The sequence below is a fragment of the Hetaerina americana genome, unplaced genomic scaffold (genome assembly GCF_022747635.1).
Source record: "Hetaerina americana unplaced genomic scaffold, ioHetAmer1.1.p SCAF_485, whole genome shotgun sequence".
NCBI classification, from domain to species: Eukaryota; Metazoa; Arthropoda; class Insecta; order Odonata; family Calopterygidae; genus Hetaerina; species Hetaerina americana.
The window spans coordinates 10,001-26,943 of NW_027287079.1; the positions used below are offsets into that span (position 1 = coordinate 10,001).

Below are 16,943 nucleotides of genomic sequence, written 5' to 3' on the forward strand. Positions count from 1 at the left end.
CCAAGGCATTGCTCACATGTCACTCTTGGCAGACAAGAGGCAGAATTTGGGGGCAAACGCCGAAAGATCAAAACAAAGTCTTGTTGTTATTCATTCACCAAGAAATCCATACGCTTCAGGCGTGGCTTGTAATAAATTCCTGAATCTTCATACTGCCAAAAGTAAACCAATGCCACCACACAAGGAAAGAAGTGCTAAGAAAACAAATTTACCCCATAGTAAACCATCCAAATATTCTTCAGGGCCCAGACCTATGATCTCAAAGGAGGATATTAATCCCCCTCACATTTATGAAGTTCCCATGGACCTTAAACGTGATATTAACTGTATATATGACACTCCTGAATCAATTGAGCGTGCATAGTATTCTGCATTTGTGAAGTTTAAACTAACAAGTCAAACTTTTCCTTTCTGTTTAAGACAGTTTCTTTACTAGTCTTGATTTGCATGTGTGTATGTTTTTGGTGGTTGCATGATGCTATTTTGTCTGGATTTTATGAGCAACATATTAAGGAAATAATTAAATAATTTTAACTAACACCGTCCTTGGACAAGTTATTCAGTTAATGTACATTCTGTACAGATATGTTATTCATTGGTGGAAATGCTTTAATGTTCTTTTTCACATTGACTAAAATATTGTCCTCATGCTTCACTATGTGCTTTTAATGTTTAACGTTCAATGTTCATTGATGTGCTTAGCAAAGCTTGCTGCAGCCAATAATCTAATATGATCTTCTAAATGCTTATATTCAATGGATTTTTGGGGTTTAAACTATGATTAGGTGCATCAAATGAAGTGTCATTTAAGGCAATAATTATTCCTTGAGTCATGGATTTCATTCCAATGGTTAATTTTATTACTGTTGATTTATACTCCATATTTCATTTATTTTTATTTAGTTTCAAGGAGGTGGGGATTTTTGGGTATTATATATTTATCGCCTCATTGTTTTCTGTGTGCTCCCCTTCATACCGCCATTTTGGAGATGAGTTTCTCTTTATTTACTCATACATAACTGTACTCATTATCATCTATTTCCTACTTCAGTCTTCTTAGAATGGCTTATAAGTGTTTGTAACCTATAACTGCCTTGAAATGATCCTTCATCCTCGACCTTATTTCAGTTTACCCTTTCTCTGGCACATTTGCCTAGATTGTTTTGTGCTACTTTGTGCAAGATTTTTCAAATGATATATCCCTTAATATTTTCAAATGGGGACCCAAGTAGGCGAATGGAAAAATCTAAAAGCCTTTGATTCTAGTATTTATTTTCTCAAAAATTACAATGAAGTATGTTAGTTAGTCATATTGAGAAGTAAATCATAATGCATCCATGTATAGCCAGATAATTGTATTGTAAAGACATAGAAATTGACTCATATCCGTAGTTAGTGTAGTTGGCATGTAAATAATATTTTATATATTTAATACCAAATTTAACTCTGGATTTGAAAGAAGCATTTGTCCAGTTTTAACTGTAGCCTATCTAATTAATACAACAGGTATCTGTGTATGTAATGATTTAGCAAAAACATTTCAGTCCTATCATTTAATTTTCCATCACATCCATAAGAAAAATGTTTCCTACCAAAGTGTAAGCAAGTTTTCTTCACTGAGAAAATCACTTATAATGTACAAATTTTAGTAATTTTTATTTCGACTTTGTTTTAATTTAAAATGTAGGAGAATATTAATAGTTACTTAATCAGCTGTAAATAGTTGAAATGGTATTCTTGAGAAGAATATTTTAACTTGAATTAATCTCAGTCATCAATCATTTAGAGAATAAAAATATGTGATGCCTCAGTTATTTATAAAACTCGAGGAAAATCATTGATAAATATTTATAAGCTGTGTAAATAAAAATGCTCTCAATATTCTCCGCCTCATGATTTGAGAAATTTCTGTTATTTTCTTTAGTCCCATATTTCATGTAAAATTGCTGGGGCACTTCATTAGGTTTTCTTCTTCCCAGTCATGCTTGATCCTACTGCATATTTCATGCCATTTGTATGTGCTTTACGCTCTTTCATTGGCTTCATTGCCTTACAGGGAGAAGAGCAAAAGAGGTGGAGCTGGAGGGCTCAGGGTATTGGTGGAGCCCTCATCATCCATGTCCCCTAGTAGTGGGAGTGGTGATAGTGCCACCTCCACACTCCTGCCCAATGGGCAAGAAATGCTGAATACCAACCTTCGTGGTCAATTCAAGCGCTTCAGCATTTCCCCATCAAAAATCCCTCCTTCACCCAATGGCATATTGATTCAAGGTGCCAATCCTGAATCTTCCTCTCCAAGTTCCAATTTAAACAGTGCCGTCTTGCCAACACGTTCTGCACCCCCTCCTCCGACCACTGCTCCATCTGCTGGGGTTATCAACCCCCCCATGACCTCACCAGTTTCCTCCGCGACCCACCCTGGGGGCAAGAGGCCCGTCATAAGCGATCCAATCCTTGACATGTCATCCACCACGGCAAAGGAGCTCATCTCCAGTGCAATGGGAGGGGAGGAGGGTAAGGTACAGACCGTGGATGCCCTCAAGCCACAGCGAAAGGCCCCTGAAGCTCCTCCACCCATCCAGCCAAGGCCACTCTCCTTCCCTGTTGGGCTCAAGGCATCAGAGCCAGCACCGGGGGCCCACGAGGTCACTCCGATGGTGGTGACCACTTCAGGCATCTCGAACACTGGTGGTGGGTCAGGTGGCCCATCGGCATTGTCACGGATTGCTTCCATCCTGCGCCCATCCCAAGTCGGCCGAAGTCAGTCCCGTGGGTCCCGAGACATGAGTGGGCAAGGGGGTCCAAAGGGTGGAGTGAAGGCAGCCAAAGTGCTTGACCGGCAGGCACTGCGAAATCTCAGCATTTCGAATCCCATTCCTCAGCAAGAGATTGAAATTCCTCAAAAGGTAACAGTTTTAATGCATTTCAATCTTAATAATGCCTGAAGAATATTTATATTCAAGTGCGTGCCTAAATGAATATTTCTAAGCATGTATTATTATTTTTTTATAACATATTCGGGGTGAATAGAGGAGTCAATATTTTTATTTTTTTTTCACTGTGGACACCAAATGACAGACAATGTCCACATGTTTTTGGAGTTTTTTTATACTTCGGTATGGCCTCTTTTTTTTTGCAGATTTTTTTTTAATTGGAAAGATTAATTTAGGATTTAGATGTGGTATTTCATATTGTTGAAATAGTGGAAAAGATGCTGGTATTTTTTTCCTGTACTTCAAGAAAATCCATTATATTTTTTTAATGATTTTTCTTCATTAAGTGCTATTATTTTATGATAAAATGGGGTGAATAGGTAGAGCACACCTGGGAATGCCGATTGCCTTGACTCCTGTGACGTCAATTCTGGAATGTGGACAAAAATGGCATTTACTTTTCAGGTAATTAATGAAGCTTATAAAGATAAAGTGTACAGAACTTACAATTTGCTCTAATCCTTTTAAAATTCTCACTGTAAAAATGGCTTATCCACCAAATCACTAATTCTCAGGGCGAGATATATTGATATTATATTAACATACTTGCTGCTAAGGTTTTAGTTTCTGATTCATTGTGAAAGAGGCATAAAATAATTTGCTATTCACTGATTATAACAATTAAGGATGCATTTCATGTGATATATGATTGAATTTTCTTTTCCTATTGAAGCTCTCATTGACTTAGAAAGGTAGCCAGTTTTATTTAAAATTTGAATATTTAAATTTGGAATATAGGTATTTGTTTTAGAGTAATGGGAACAGTTTCATACCCAGTTGACTGAAGTCATAAGAGATGTAGTCATTGAATATCTTAAGAAATTAAAAAAGAACTAATGAGAAATCTTGAACAAAATTTTGTTTTGGTTGTTAACGTAATATGTAGAAATTTCAGAGATAACCATTTACCATTTTCTTATTCTAACTTGCCTGTATCGACTCCGAGTCAGTCTTTTCCCAATTTAAACCCACTTAAATTTCCAAGTCTCAACTATTTTAGCCATGAGTAAGGTTCATTTAAACATTGTTCATTAATGTTGATTAACCTATGAATAACAGCACAAAACAATGGGCACAATTACTAGAATACTCTTTCTTCATTCCCATTTTTTTGGTTACAAGGAGTAAAAATATTTTTGCTTTGAAATTATTTTTTCAAAAATTGGTAGTTATGTGCGTATCCTTAGAAAAAAAACGAGCCATATGATCTTACAGCATGCAGCAAATGTTTTCACTTCAGTAGAGACCATTCATTTGTTAATGATATTTGTTTTTATATTATCAAGTCATCCAGATGACAAGTTTGATTTAAGATGAAAAGCGTAACTAATTAATTCAAATGTGTTTTGGTCATTCCCTATCCCAAACTGCTTCTTTTCATCTGAATCTTATAAGTGACAAAATGTAGATCATGTTCATCATTGCAATCATCTGTTGTGTGTGCGTTTGTACCGTAATAAAGGGTACAACCAGACCTGGAAATCATGATATCTTCTGTGAACCTGAAGTTCCTGATAATTTAATGTCAGATTTATTTTTCAGTTAAAAAGTTTTCAGTTTTTTGTTATTCAAAAGGAAATTCATATCAATGGCACTTCACCTTCTAATTTCAGATGTTTGGTTGTTGATAATCTTCCTTTCTCCCCTCTTCCCTTCCTAATGGATCACTGAAATGGGAAATTTAACTTTTTAACCCCTTTGAATGTACCTCATTAGTTTTAGCACTATAGATAAATGCACACTTAATGGTATATTTTCTAAATTTGGCATAAACATTTATGTTTGTAAACAGCGACCTAAATTTTTATCATTTTATAATTGTTAAGGGGCCATATGTATATATTATATCGCATCTGAATGGGACTTTGCTCAGTGGCAAATGGGAATAAGATTAAATAGGCGAGCATAATTACTGGCCATTGACAACCTGCCTATTTGATCTTATTATTTCACATAATAAAATATTTCTGATTGCAAAGGGTATGATTTAATGTAAATTATTTATTTTTAGTTTGCAATCAAGTTATTCTTGTTTTTCTTTGTTATCAACATTTTTTTCTCTCACTCATACATTAAAAGTGACTCTGAATAAAACATAAGGGGTCTCTTGGAATGTTTTAATGCTGGTAAGTTTAATAACTTCAGTTTCATCCTGTCATTCATAAGCATCTTCCCTATTCACCCCATTTCAAACCTCTTTGGTGTAAATGAAGTTAAAGATTAATGAATGATTGAATTTGGCACATAATGTCTTAAATCAAGTAATATAATAACATTAAAATGTTGGGTATGCCCATTTTTTTAATTCGTTGTAACAATGGGTGGATTAAGGTAAACTTAAGTATGTATTCTGGATCTCATTAATTAATCATATTTATTAAATTCGTATTTGTCATTGCTTTATAGTGGTTATTGTCATTGCATAAACCAGACTTGACTCTTAAAGTGGTCAGTGGAAATGTTTGCATTGGATATTTAATGTTTTGCTACCGTTTGAAAATTGTGCAATTTAATAGATTAGTAAGCCTAATATTGTGAACTTGAGAAAGACTTAAGGGAAGGAAAGCATTTTTGAAAGGAAGTAAAATTTCAGTTACATTGTCATGTATAGCTGATTGATTTGAAATGTAAATGAGTGCATTTGGCACTGTATGGTTGAGATTACAATGCACTCCTATTGTAAAAATCTTTATTCATGCGTACTTTTATTGGAACTTTCACAATTTCTCCTCCAGATGAATGAGGAACCTATGAATATTTTTACACATGAGTTCAATGAGTTGCACCATTTAACTGGGAATAAATTAATTTAATGTATTCACTCCAAAATAAGTTGTCCATTTGTTATTTCTCCTTATTTCAAGAATTCTTCATTAATCTTGTTTAAATTCAATTGTAAAGAATATACTATTTTATTTTTCTAATGATAATCAATGCATTAGTTGAAACAGTTTCTGGCGTCACTTGGTGGAAATTCTTCATGTTGAAATTAAATTTAAAATACTTCGCCTTTCCAAATAAAAAACTTTTATTACGACCTAGGTTTCGTTATGGTATAACATTATACCATTACAAAACCTAGGTCGTAATAAAAGTTTTTTATGTGGAAAGGCGAAGTATTTTAAATTTAATTTCAATAATTTCAGCATTAGTTGACTTTAAAATGTTAATAATGATGGCATATGCCTGGAAAAATATTCCTGGAATGTAAACGTTGAGTAAAGTTTGTTTAAATATTGCTAGGAAATGCTATTTTGTTTATTGTAAGCCAATATTCATTTCTTTTAACACATTTCTTCATTTTTCTTTCCACTCTTTAAGGTTCTGCCAGTCAGTGAGGCTGCAGCAGCAGCATCGTTGGTTGGTGGAAAGCCTACAGTCACTCGAGCTCAAAGTATGCGAGATCCTAAAGTTACTACACGGCCTAACATTCACACATTTGGATCCATGCGGGGCACAAGACCAGCCAGCATTCCATCAGCTTCAAGCATTGGGACCAGGCCAACATCTCCTCCTCCCAGGCCTCCATCACCAAATCCACATCCAGCAGCCCTTTCTGACAAAACTCACACCATTCCCGGCTTACCTGGCTACCAAAACCCACCACCTTCCAAGCCAGAGCATGCATACGACGATTGCATGAGTCTGAAACCTGTGGAGGAAGGCCGTGGGGTAGCACCCCCTCCACCTGCAGCACCCCTGGCTCACATTGAAGAGGAAGACTCCTCAACTTCTCCAACAAGTGGGGATAACATTTATGCTGTCATTCAAGAGGTTGAAGATGTTTGCGATGTAGGGAAATCACCATCCCTGAATTTAAATCCCACAAATTCCAGCTACACATCACCCACTGCCAGTGACTATCAGTCTCCTAGGCCTTTGGAGGGTAGTTGTGAGTCAGTTGGCTTGCTTTCTGAGATTGTGTCTGAGATTCAAGCCAGAAATATAGAGTCCATTTATACATCCACACTTGGGAGAAAAAAGAAGCAGGAAGAGAAGGAGAGGAAAGAGAGGGAGGAGGCTGAGGCTAAGGGTATCTTATCCACTGGAGCAGCAAAAGATGCCACAGGTAAACCAGAGAAAAGTGTCTCTTTCAAAATGGATAAGGTGGTGGAAAATAAAAATCTTCAAGGTACTTATGTAAATACCCCATGCACTACGACATCATCATTTCAACCAAGTAGCTCAACATTTTATTCCAATGTGGGCAACACTGGACTTCCCAATTCTACTGCCCCAGCTACATTACCTCCCAAAACTATACGCTCACCACCTGCTCTGACATCATCACTCGCAGCTAGACCATCAGTTTCTGCTAGCCTCATGAAAAACAATGCAAAAGCTTCCAACCAGCCTCCTGCAACCACTACCAGAGCACCCAGCGCAGTGACAAACACCACTCCAGCCATAGTGTCCACTCCTTTGCCTGCAATTCCCATGGCCAAGGCAACACCAACAACATCTACCATAACATCAACCAAAGCTGTAGTTCCTCCAAGGCCTGCACAATTACCAGTTAGGCCTCCACCCAACTCTGTCTCCAGTGTGGCTGCCAATAACACTTCATCAGAGAAAGAAGGGGCCATCAGTGCACTGGCCAGCAAGACACCGCTATCTCCAAAATCAGTTGATGCGGCTAAGAAGGAAGGCAGCAGCAATAAAACCACTCCTGAGCAAGGAAACAAAGGCAGCGCAAACGTAAAAGGAGGAGAAACTTCATTCAGCACATTTAAAGGTCCGCTCAGAACATTGGCAACATCTCCTGCCACTACAACTTTGACATCTGTTCCATCCTACAAACCATACAGTTCTTCACTGCAAAGGTCTGGTGGCACAGTCTCAAGTTATCGATCAGCCTCGACACCATCATCAAGCACAGCAACTACCCCAGTTTCATCAGCGCCATCAGTATCCTCCCCTCCTCCATCGACAGCTGCAGGGGCAAAGTCACCACCTACTGAGAATAACATTGAAAATAATCGTGGAATAGGGAGTGTTAACAGTGGCATTACTTCCCCATCAACCAGCAAAGGTCCAGACTTAGTTACCTCCAGCATTCGCTCATTTGAATCAGCATCAAACATAGGCAAGTCCCCCGATGTGCTGATAGGGGCTGCTGGGAAGGGTACAGTGCCTAACAGACAGCAGCAGCCTAGACCTGCTCCAAAGCCAAATTTACCAGCATCAAACCGAGGAGTTAGGGCAGGTGTTGAGATAGGCAAAGGGGGACCTGGAATTTCTTCCAGAGGTTCTGCACCATCTGCTCCAGGGAACAGGGCTGTGGGGAACACCAAGCCTCCTGTAGTTTCCAGCCGCCCTTCTCATGTGGCATCATTGCAACAGAAATTTGAATCTAGCACAGAATCTAATACAGGGGGCAAAGTTGCCCCAAAAACTGAGGTCATGCCTCATAGGACGGCTCCTTCAGCCACAATTGTGTCTCAAAAGCGGCCTGTGCCACTGTCGGCATCATCAAAGCTTGAATCATTAGGCAAGGGTGGTGGTATTAAAAAGTGATTTAGTCTGGATGTTCATACATGAGCTTCTTTAGAATGAATGCTTGGCTATGATATTTTGCCACTGAAATCACCTAATTTCTCTATTCTGTGATATTTCTCTGCTCGCTACCAGTTTACAAAGAAAGTGACATACATGCAATATGACGAAGCTTTTTTTTCACCAAATGTTGAGCCCCTGTTAAGTTAGCTATGATATTATTTTTATGTTGGTTAAATGTGTTTTGTGTAATGTCCATTTTTGTGTACTTTATGACCATAAGGATTATAAGGCTGTGATTATTTCATTTTAAATTGTTGTCATGTAATTTTTAACTGCACTTTGCCAATATTGTGTGCATAAGTCACATAATTTTTGTTCTCTCATGCCTTATTTGCTGTAATTATGTACATAATTGTCTCGTGTCTCACAAATGCATGTTTAATACATTGATTAAATATTTCCATTGAATTAATGGATTTTTTTGCAGAGATGAAAAATGTGCAATCTAAACCTACCTAATCCTCATTTGATTTCCTGTTTTTTAGAATCTACTGAAATGTTTGTTGGCAAACAGGTATTCTTACATATGAGAATTGATCAACATCATGTGATTTACATATCAGGTATTAATACCTAACATTCACAAAGAATCATTGAAGTATACTGTCACAGTATAGTGTCTGTAATTATTTAGTTTTCACGTAAGGTGAACAAAATGTGCTCCATATATTGGACTATATATACCCAATTTACTTTAATACTTGAACTTAACTATGGACAACTTAAATGTAAACATTGAAAAATGTAACAGGATTTTATTAAATTATTTGAGAATATTATGAACTTGAGCCTTTGCATGGAGTTCATCTTTTTGTGATTTTATTTGAAAATTGTATGGGATTTTTTCCACTGTGCTTGGTTTACCTTCCATACATCAGGAAAATTTCTAAAAAAAAAATATATCATGCTTCTCCTTTTGAGCCTTCATCATTTTATGCTGTACATCGAGAGGTCTGTGAATGATCTTTATGCATATTGGGCAGTTTTTTTCCTTCAAGTTTCATATATCAATCTGAAACTGCAGAAACTCTAATTGGTGTTATCCCTCAATGATGGGTACATACAGGTATATCAATGATTATTCTTCAATTCATATGCCATTGCACTATCGTATATACTTAACCTAGTGAATCAAGGGAAGGATATTTGGTTTTGGATCAGCTAAAACAGGGAAACAGGTATCTCCAGGGAACTCCACTAATGTATCTAGGATATTTCAAGAGCTTGGGAATAATTTATTGGTACTATTTTCAAATCTTGGTTTCTCATAACCAGAGATTTTTTCCATTGACTTTTTTCTTCTCATCAGAGGCTTGGACCATAGAATTTATAATTTATATTTACTGCTTGTATGGCAGGGTTTAAAATATTTACTCTTTACACTTTCATGCTTCACTTTGTGGAATTGTTTGATGTGTTTAAGACTAAAGCATTGAGCACTCACATGTAATGCTTTGTAATATGCCAATATGAAGGATTGTGGTTTGATCTGAGCTGGGGTTTTGATTCTCCCTATGGTGAAGAAGTTCATTTCTAGCTATTGAGTAAAGCCACTAGCCAACTATTGACCTGATGACCTTGGTTTGAATCCAGGGGGATGCCTTTGGTAACCCCTAGCTTCAAACAAAATGTGGCTTTTTAGGGTCCAAAGTTTCCTGGGTAGCCATTGATAGTATACCAAAAGGAGTTGGTCTCCCTACCCTGATATGTGAATTACATATCCTGTAGCATTTAGTACAAGGTGAGCCTGATCCTTGCATATGAAATGACCATTTGGGTTGACTGCTATGTTTTTTTATCATAAAGAACAATAGAGAGGCTGATGAGGGGTCCCTCTTCAGTGCAAAAAAAGTTCAGTTTTTAAAGGGGTTAGGATACTTTGAACCATGGTACCCAACTTGCATACTGCCCTGCAACTAATGAGACTACTCTATGTATAGATTTGGGAAAGTAATTTTTTTATCATTCCCATCCTCTGGAAGAAATGCATCATGGGAGAGTGTTTTCTAAAATCTTTACGCAAGCATTGCAAGAAGAGGAGCTAGAAGATGAAGACTCACCTTTCCTCAGTACCTATATAGCCCATTTGGAATTTTTAATAATGTACAGAATTATAATATAATCGTGTCCCAATTTTATTTTTTTAAATAGAACCATAAACTTCACATCATTTCATGAAGGGTTAATTAGTTATCGAGCTTTACTATCAAAGTTAAACATCCACTAATGTATCTAGGATATAGTTGAAACTCATAAAAAGATTCTATTTCAATTTTTTTTGCCAATGACACTTTATTAAATGGAATTCAACATTGAAATTTACATTAAACAAAATGGCTTTTTAAATGAAAACATAAACAAAAAACAGCTGTTGGTTGCCTACTCTAATTTTTTTAATTTTTAATAGCTGGCAAGCCACCGATAGGGTGTGTGACATGGGGTTAATACATGCTACACTAATTTTGAACCAAATGTTTTAATCCTACCACAGGTGAACAATGTTTTTCTGATCCCTTATCGTTCATGGAAAAAAACAACTTAAATCTATCTGTTCTACACTTAATCTCTCTAATTTTATTTGCATTATCTCTCCTACCTCATTACGATTGGGGTGATAATGAATTTTCAACATTGCTAAAGATATATCCTTCCAATTAATGCAAATGATTTAATCTGTAATATAACTTTCACTCCGTGAGTGATTCCCAGCCTAGCTCCTCTAATATTTTGGATATACTACTAACTTTACCATAAGAACGTTTTACAAATCTAGCTTGTTTCACAGCACTGGATACAATCCAGCAATCAATGCAACTTTGTCAGGATCCCATATACTAGGAGCATATCCTAAATAACAACTACTACTATTTTATTCAATATTATTTTAAGACATAAACAACTGTTGTCAAATGCATGTCATTCAATGTTAGAATGTTTCTTTATACTCTGTTTGTACTGATTAAGTCACTTTAATGCTATTACTTATTCAAAGTGGCCTAAATGGTACAATATAATTTTCTTTTAAATATCAAGAATAGGTAGGCTTATCACATTTGAGTGCATGCAAAAAAACCTTATTTGCGTGATAATTAAGCACAAATGTTTTTAGGCCTAATCAGTTTTGGGGCTTAAGCACCATTTGGAGTATTGCAATCCGTCTTGGTAGGAAATCAATTTGGAGACAAATTCTTCTCAACTAATTGATATTTCTGCAGTTGCATCAAAAATGCTACTTTAAGTCCACTGAAAATAAGTAGGTTTTGAATAGTCCATGAAGACTAGTACTGGACATAATTTATAAGCAGTTTAAGCTTGTAATTTCTACCATCTACCATGCAGGTTAATTCTTCCACTTATTCTTCTCCTTTTTCGTAAATAATTCTACTTTATTTAACAATTCAACCTCCTTTCCCAACTGGTTTAACTGGTTTACTCTTCTCTATTAATAAAAATCCCTCAGCCCATCAAGTGTTACGTCTTATTACAGCTATAATCCATTCGAGTTCTCACTACTATAGTGTATTCTAGAAGACTGCTGCTATCTAGTGGACCTCTTCCTTTATTTTAGAAGTAATTTTCGATTTCTTCCATCCTCTGCCTTGTTTGCCTTCACTTTCCCTGGTGATACATATTTATATCTCACTACCTTGTTTATTGAATGCAAACTTACCTCATATTGATTTCAATTCTAATATGGTAAATGTCATTCCCTTCGTATATCATTTTTAAGGTTCAATTTCGTAGACATGTAATACAGGTATTTAATCTGCTTTCCCTGAATTGATTATAGTTGAAATTTTCAATTGCCTACCTCATCTCTTAGTTTATTGAATAGGATATACACTGCTCCCCAGGTATATAATGCCATATTTATCCCATGGATTTGGATATGCTGTGGGTCTCTTTAAAAGTAAGCTCAGCCACTGTTTTTCAAGTTCAACCAGGTTCAATTATTCCTTAGACATAGAAGGAAGAGAAATGGTAAATATGCATGAAAGTGAAGGCACGAGGGTAAGAAAATGCTTATGCATTGGGCATATCACAATATGTAATGAATCATAAGGAGATAAGTGGAGAAACAATTCAAGATAAACTTATAAAGAGGATTTTAAAGAACAAATAATGAAGGAAAATAAGATAATGTAAAAAGAGGAAACTAACTGGGTAAAAAATTCAAATGGAGTCGAAATTGATGCAAATGGGAAAGAGTGAGAGCCTACAGTTACTAGTGCTTGGCTTGGTAATTAGAGTAGGAATTCTTACCTATGCACTCATCTTCATATTCATCCATCCAAATCCAAAAGAATGTGATAATCTTCCGTTTGGTCTACATTTCATAGCTAAAAAATGAAAGATACCTAAAGAAACTTATTGCCACCTTTGGGTGAAGAAATCAAGCAAAAGAGGCCGCATTTGGCTAAGAAGAAGGTGTTGTTTCAATAAGACAATGCACCAGCTCACAAATACAATGGCCAGAATGCATGAAGTAAAGTTTGAATTGCTACCTCGTGGACCCTATTCACCAAATTTAGCCCCCTTGGATTATTTTCTGTTCACCAACTTGAAAAAATGGCTGTGGTCTAAGATTTTCCCACCTTGAAGAAGTGATGCCGGCAGTTAATGGCTATTTTGAGGAGCAAGACAGTTCTTATTATAATAAGGGTATCGAACTTCTTAAAGATCATTGGGAAAAGTGTATAGAGCTGAAAAGAGATTGCTGAAAAATAAAAATATTTTTTTCCAAACCTTTTGTGTTTTCTTTGTTCGGTCGGGTACTTCTGGGATTACCCTTGTAAGCATGGGTCGGATGAATGTTTTACTGTAGCTATGAGATATAAAAGACATCTGGGGTATCTAATAAAATTTGATGGTTATTTAGGAAAATTGGAATTGGGGTGGATTCTCTTGGAATCAAAAGAATTTTCAACAAAACTATCCAACAGCCCAAAAAGTAATTTTCATTTAGGATCATTTAATTTAATTATGTTCACCTTATAATGAATGTTAGTTGGGACTGGAGAGCTAATTTAAAAAATCTGCTTCTATCCTAATAGGATCCTTCATTTGAGAATCCAGTTCACTAGCCCCCACATTGAAAATTGAATACTTTTTAAGAGGAATAGTAATAGTGTTGGTTCTCTTTGCCCTGCACTTCTAAAGGAGCTGTCCTATTACTATGAATGAGTGAATTTCAGAGGTTTTAAGCCTAAACACTAGCACTTAAGATGAGCCCCCTATATCTTTCGAGGATACTATTGCTTTTTCTTTCAACAAATTTTGTTATAATATACATACTGTTTTCTGTGGTGGAAGGGCTTGTGCATTCCAATGACCCCTAGGCTGTGCTGGCAAGAGTTATGATAATTGCTCCTGCTAGGGTCACCCATGCGAGATTGGTCGAAGGTTAGGAGCCAGAAGAAAGGTAGTCCGCGCAGCATCTGTTCCTCAATGAGGCGGCTGCAAAGGCACCTGACCCTAGTGGGGCTGCCATTGAGTGATGGTGCCACGTTAAAAACACTATTGAGGACTATCAATGCTACAATTTCAGAGTGTACAAATCATTCACGTTGACCTGACTTTTACCCAATGAAATTGTTGCATTGAAATGCATATTAGGGGATGTTAAAAGTAACTGTTGTGGCAACTTCAGCAGTTTCTTGGAACTATTGAGGAAGGCAATGGGATACCACCTCAGTTATCATTCCCAAGAATGTAAAGATGGACAATAGAGCGAATATGAGTCCTGGCAACTATGGGACTCAGTTGTGTGCCTGGCAGCTGGAGAGGCAAGGCTTCCATCATCATCATCTCACAAAACCCTTGCAAAGGAAAACAAACAGCAGCAGGACAGAAGACGCAGGAAAAGAAGACCGAATTAGTTAGAATAGGAACTTGGAATGTTAGGACAATGTTGAGGACAGGGAAATTGGAGAATGTTAAGTGAGAGATGGAAAGGGGAAATATAGATATTTTAGGTCTTTGCGAGGTGAGATGGAAGGTTAGCGGGGAATACTGGAGTGATAATTATAGAATAATATACAGTGGTGGGGATGAGAGCAAACGAGGAGTTGCCATACTATCAAATAAAGAGGTAGGAAGAAGCGTAGTCAACATAGAGCAGGTAATGGATAGAATATTACCAGTAGAGATAAAAGCACAACCAACAAACTTGGTTATTATTCAGGTATACATGCTACCGAGCAAACATATGGAGGAAGAGGTCGATAGGATATACGATCAGTTAGAGGACATAATCGCGTGCGTTCCTGCAGGGAAACATTTGATAGTGATGGGGGATTGGAATGCGACGGTAGGTGAAGTAAGAGATGGTGACGAGGTCGGGGACTATGCTTTAGGCACAAGGAATCACCGCGGGGAGAAAGCAGTTGAGTTCTGCAGGAGACAGGGGCTAGTCATCACCAACACTTGGTTTAGACACCACAAAAGACGCAGGTATACATGGAAAATGCCAGGTGACTCAGAGAGGTATCAGCTAGATTATATCCTGGTTAGACACAGGTTTAGGAACAGTGTGATAAATTCGCACAGCTTCCCGGGAGCCGATGCGGACTCTGACCACAATTTAGTTGTTATGAAATGTAGCGTCCATTTCAAAAAGATAAGGCAGGGCCGGTGAGTTAGAAAATGGAATGTAAAAGCATTAAATGGATTGACAAGGAAGGAGTATCAGCAGGCTCCATAGAAAATCAAGGATGAGGGTAAAGAGCAAGGAAAATGGAATACATCAAAAAAGAGATATCGAAAGCCTTAAATGAAACTATAGGAACTGCTAATGGGAAAAGGACAAGGAAACCATGGATCACAGATGAGATGATTAGAATGATAGAGGAGAGAAGAAAATGGAAGAATGTAAACACAGAGCTAGGCAGAAGGAGTTAAATAATAATTTGAGACGGGCAACAAATAAAACAAAAGAAGCATGGTGGAAGGTGCAGAGCGAGGATATGGAATGTTTGCAGAAGGGTGAAATTGGTGCACTATACAGTAAGGTTAAATCTTTATCGGGAAGTAAGAAGGGAAGATCTGTGCTAACAGTTAGAGAAAATTCAGGTAAGATTACAGTTGACACAGGAAAGATCCAAGAGAGATGGAAGGAATATATAGAAGAACTGTATAGTAAAGAACTTAGACCAACAAAGTTAGACATAGAAAAGGAACATGACATAGAGGAAGATCCATGAAATTTTCATTCAGAAGGTCATATTTTATTATTTTTTGGGTTATTTTATTTTCTCAAAGATTTGCTTTGTCACTTGTTATTCTATCAGTTTTTATTTATCAATTAGTAAAGGAAATTAATGCAAATTGGTGTATAACATACAATTTTTTTTATATAGCATGTGATTTTCAATTACTAAGTTACTATAAAAAATCACTATTAGCCGTAAATATAGCCATACGAATTATGTCATGTGGTTTATCATTAATGATAAATTTATAATATTATCATTTTGTGCTTCGTTTATTTATTTTGAACCAAGTATGATAATTGATTTTTTAATTATCATTTCAGAACTGTTTGTGCTGCTGGTATAAGGTAACTTTTATGAAGTGTTCTTCCTAGATTTGTAAAATGGCATCAACTTCTTCAGGTCGTTTGGCACATGAGAGAAGATCTTTATGTCACTCTTGTTGGCTATATTTCTTCCAATCAAATTATGGGAGCCAAACTTCCTTCAGACAGACAAGTTTAAAGCGTCTTTTACTACAATCTAAGAGTTGTAAATATTACAACGAAAGAAAGCGCAGCACGGTGATTCAAGAAGTTTATGTTTTTAGGCAAAAAGCATGAATTCCTACTAGAAGAACTGGCCACTGCATTGATAAGTTAGTTAATTTCTATGATGAACGGAAACATTTACAGAAAAATTTTTCTAGAATTACAGGCAAAGAAAAAGGAGATCTTTTCGCGGAAACTCTGGATGATTTGTTTGACATAGCTCATTCAGATAATTTGGGACAAATGAAAAATGAAGACGACAAACATTTTTTAATGCTTCAGCGCCAAAAAGGACGACCGGGCTCCATGGTTGGTGTAGATAGAAAACTAAAACAGAAGGAAGAAATAGCACTAGATGACATTGCAATAGAAGCTGCCAGGAAAAAAAAGAACTTATGAAGAAATGGAACAACATTTGGAGATATCAAAAACTGATGATTCTACATCAGTTTGCAGCAAAACCAATGATGGTGATGATGATAGCGAAAGTCATCACTTTCACTATCATCATCACCAATGTGAAAGTTGCCATCGATAAGAACATAACAGCAACAACTACAGCAACAGTTGAAACACAAGGTGCATAGCAGTTTTTTACTCCCTGTCTCTCTGAGGTTTTTGATAGGTTTAAAATCACTGATAGAAATGGG

General features: G+C 36.6%; 1 protein-coding gene across 1 annotated transcript in view; it reads left to right on the forward strand.

Annotated features, from left to right (window-relative positions):
* Positions 1-9,329, forward strand: part of LOC139693400 (mucin-2-like) — an 11,046-nt gene extending 1,717 nt beyond the window's left edge. The window contains exons 4-5 of the mRNA XM_071591530.1: positions 2,057-2,906; positions 6,315-9,329. Coding sequence (XP_071447631.1) covers positions 2,057-2,906; positions 6,315-8,510 — 3,046 coding nt within the window. The 3' untranslated portion in view covers positions 8,511-9,329. The remainder of the gene's footprint in view (positions 1-2,056; positions 2,907-6,314) is intronic.
* Positions 9,330-16,943: the final 7,614 nt, after the last annotated feature.